A 4,325-nucleotide genomic window follows, 5' to 3' on the forward strand; every position below is an offset into this window, starting at 1 on the left:
CATATACTCTATAACCAGTGCTCTGTATGAGGCACATTTGATATGACTATCTAAAATCCAGAGTCTGTGTTGTGCACGTACGTCAATATTTTACATAGCTTTTATGTAAATGTCACAATTATTGTTGTAATGTAGCTATTTCCTTTTCACACCATATTCTTCCTTCAGCCATGTGCAGTTATGAAAAGACTTATAGTCTACATTATACCCTTGTAATGTTTTCTGGCCTGCGGGCAGTGATTCAGGGAGAAATGGATACTGTGTAAGACCAGCCACACGCTCCCTGAAGACGCAAATCAGAGGACGATCATGCTAATGCATGTAATACTGGACCACAGTGAAGCTGGTTTAGAGGCAAATCTCCATATTTGGTGGCCACTCAAAAATATACAGCAGACTAAACGCAGTCTGACAGTCACAAATCAAGACATTTGGGTAGAAATCTAAATGTAGATTTTTCATTAAATTCTTTAGACCTTCCTCATGTCTAATCAGTTCCTTAGCAGCATCTTCTAGCTCTATCCACTGCAAAATATGATTGTCATCTGAAGATGTCCAGCTGATTTTACTATATGAGAATCATTTTATGTCAGTTAACAATAATACATTAAAGTTCAGCTTCATACTGTATCTGCATTTATTTCTCAGGTTAGCTCTGTTATTGTGGGCTGATCTGTTGCTCCAAATCTTCTTAATAAATACAATTGATTGGCCTATTGATTGGCCACTCCCTGAATGCTATAGATTTTTTTTTGGTTTGCTATTTAAAAGAGAGAACAGATTAAAAAAGATAAGGCATTCATTAGACTCACAACTTGTTTTGTTCAGCAAGATAACTGTCACATGTGAACACCACTTTTATGATTTTTGAAGCCCAAATACCATCGCCAGAAGTAAAACGCTATTGTTGGGCTATAATGAACTACAGAACAGTCCCATGACTTCACCATCATCACCACAGCTTCCAGCATGTAACATGATTTGACGTGGTTACCTCTTCTACAAAATCGTTTCCTCTATGCAAGACCTGATCTAGCTAGTGATCATGGCTGTGACAGAGTAGTTTGCAAGTGTGCACATATAAATACAGCAAGGCTGTACAGGCAGACTAGTGAGTAGATTAGTCTGTGTTCAACGTGCTGATGTGTAATATCCCAGATAGCCTCTGTAGTCTCATTTAGCCACTTGTTATCAACCACCTTTTATAATACACGTAAAAGCATAAAAAATCACAAGCTGGGTATTTACTGACATATTTTATGTCACAGAACAAAACATGAAAGTGTACAGGCCTTGTTCTAACCACAGCAGGCATCTCACCAAAAAGCCACTAAAAACCCAGTGACTTCAGGGAGAGGGAACCAGAAGTACATACTGTAAATGCTACCCCAGTTTTGGTCTTTAGGACTCACTACTATGGCACTCTGTAAGAGCAGAAATAGCAGCTATTGGTTCCAGTTCGCCCACTGAGGTGAGGCCCAGGTGTGGGACACTGATCTACCTGGGCACTGGTTGAAGTTAGTGCTCTCACTATAATGTAGACCCAGTCTCCACCTCAGATGCTCAGAGTTGGCAGCCAGTCAACAGTTTTCACACAAACATTTGATATTCATTGCAGGAGTATAGACAACAGTTTAAAAAGATTAACTTTTTTTTTTGCTTGTTTTCATTGAATTCTGAAGATCTGAAGTGACAGAATTTGGTGATCTATGCAAACATTAGTACAGCAACAGCAAATGTTGCTTTGTCTGATTGCACCTACAGGGGCAAACCCACCGAGTGTCAAACCCTAACCAAACCATCTCTGTTTTCTTTATAAGCCAAGTACTTCTGACATCATGGAGAAAGGCCATGTTGTTTTTATGGTTTGATTCCCATCAGTAGCCCACACATCTTTATTGCTCCAAGCAATTCCTGTACAAGACGAGTACAGCTGCACCACTGCAAACAGCGGTGGCCTCCGTTCATACAGTCAGTACCAGAGCCTGAACACTGTTGCTGTGATTGAAGCATAGAGAGAAAAAGACCAAAACAAAGAGAAATAAATGCTGACTGAAACATTGTGTAACTCTGACAGATTATTCATTGTGCTGTTGGTTTCAGTAGTGGCTTACCATTGCCAATACACACAAAAGAACTACTGAGGATTAGAGACATTATGGTTGAGTTTTACAAAGGTTGTCAAACTTCAACCATTGTACATTTAAAGCAAGAAGCAAAGTTTAAAGGTCAGTCAGTTCCCTGGAAATAAGAGTTAAGTTGTATGATCATGGCTAATAAAAATCCCCAAAACATTAAGTAGGACAAGCAGATTAGAAGCTGATGAAGGCTCTATAATGCTTTCAGTAAAATCTGAGGGAGAGCTGAATTTTTCAAACTGCTACAACATGTTTGTTTTGCCACTCATTAGATTTCTCCCACTTTTCTCTTTTCCCCTCTTGTCTTTGGTCCCTTTACTGTCTCTTCTCATTTTTCTTCTCTTTCCAAGGAAGACAGATTGTTTAAGGGAGTGTAAGTGAATAAAGTAGCAGCTCCCTCAATACAAACCCCTGAACCTCCTGTTCATCACCCAAAAACTCCATACTAAAAGTCTGACTCCCTTGAGATAATGCTATTTGCAGACCCTCCAGAGAAACATCTTCCCTAAACAAATGGTTCTGGCCATGACTGAACAGACCCAGTTAACTGCTTCAGGCACTAGTCCAGCCCAGACTGTCAGCTACAGTACCATGGCTGAGGCTGCCTGCCTCCCAGCCTGCCGTCCAGGGCCAAACACGGCACACAGGGGAAGGCCGAGGGAAGAAAAGAAGACGCAAGGAGAAAGGCAGACTCTTACTTCACCTCTCAAGCGTCTCAGCCTCATGCTGTCAAGAAAGTAGGTGAAGAAAACATCCATTCTTTACAAACCCAGGTCCCACTTTTTCTTCTTGCAGGTTACTGGTTCTGTCAGAGACCTGGAAAAAGACAAAGTCACCTACTATAGAAAGACAGGAAAAAAGAATATAATGCTTTTTTTGTCTGCTGATCAATGTTAAAACCTGAAAACATGAAGAATATGAAATTATATTCAGTGATTTGTTCATAGATACAGTATTTTGTTATGTGAAGAACTGACCCCGCACAAATGTCTTTGGAACAAGGTCAAGGCTCTATTATTTCTGTCAGATCATATCATTTTGTCTGTGTTTCATTTCAAATTCAAGTCCCCAGCTAAAAAAGTAAGCATGTACTGTATACAGTATTGATGCTGACTGGACTGCAAGTTTCTGAAGGATCCAAGCTTCTAGGGTCACTGGACCCACCTAGAGGGTGCTGCAACTTCTGTTTTATGGTGGAAACACTCCAGCCAAAACAAACTCCTGCTGATGGTTTACGTCTTGCCACTGGTTGCTCTGGCCTGCTTCTAGACAGCAGCTGAGGGATTCTTGCTGCTCAGAGGGAGGAGCAGGGAGTCCCCTGGCCCTCCCACCGGCTATAAGACCAGAAGCAGACGGAAACACTCAGACAGCAGGAACACGTGGAGCAAAGAGGCAGAGAGGGAGAAGGACAAAAGAGAGACCAATAGAGAGCAAGAGAGCCAAACCGCTGCCACAGACTGGGAGTAATTTTTGCAACTGGAACTGAAACAGACAAATATAGAAAGGACCAAGAAAGCATCTTGGAGAAGGAAAAGAGGGCAAATCAGCAACCGCTTGACTTCAGCATGTCATTATAAATTTTCTTCCAAAGGATTGACTGAAGCAGTAGTTGACCTTTGACCTGGGAAGTGTTTTTGTATAAATCTAAAGAAAAACAAGAGGCTCCTGGAACCTGCATCCACCTGTGACACAACAGCTCTGATGTCAAGTCACTCTTGACTGCTGACTGCAAGTTACTCATCTTTTGATCCAAACCTAACTCAGCATCATAAGGACAACACCGGACTCACCTGGCTTTACAAAATTTTCAAAAAACTGAGAAGTTGGGGGTAAAGTAACTAGCAGAGGTGGACGCCTTCAGTCAGCAGCCTCAACAGAAACGTCCAATTACCTCAACAAGTGGACGTCTTACCAGGATTTCCCAGGAACCATCGGACTGGTGCGGAGAAGATGACGTTCGCCATGCTGCGCACGGCACCACCTGCAGGCCGCTTCCTGTACGGCGACATCGCACTGCTGTCCGAAGATGACGATGACAACGGTAGTGAGGGGTCAGGCTCTGAGGAGCGTACCACCAACTCCTCCAACTCCGCTGCCTTCCGCCTGTCCTCCTCGTCCCCGTCTGCCTTTCACATCAAGGTGAACAGGAAGAGGAAGCTGTGCGGGGGAGGGGGCGGGGGGGTGGGG

At 42.8% G+C, this 4,325-nt stretch overlaps 1 protein-coding gene across 1 annotated transcript in view; it reads left to right on the top strand.

Moving 5' to 3' along the window:
* Positions 1-4,088: 4,088 nt before the first annotated feature.
* scxa (scleraxis bHLH transcription factor a) overlaps positions 4,089-4,325 on the top strand; it is a 10,432-nt gene continuing 10,195 nt past the window's right edge. The window contains exon 1 of the mRNA XM_020597247.1: positions 4,089-4,277. Within this exon, the coding sequence (XP_020452903.1) occupies positions 4,089-4,277 (189 nt within the window). The remainder of the gene's footprint in view (positions 4,278-4,325) is intronic.

This window comes from Monopterus albus, unplaced genomic scaffold, assembly GCF_001952655.1.
Source record: "Monopterus albus unplaced genomic scaffold, M_albus_1.0 scaffold33.1, whole genome shotgun sequence".
Classification (NCBI taxonomy): Eukaryota; Metazoa; Chordata; class Actinopteri; order Synbranchiformes; family Synbranchidae; genus Monopterus; species Monopterus albus.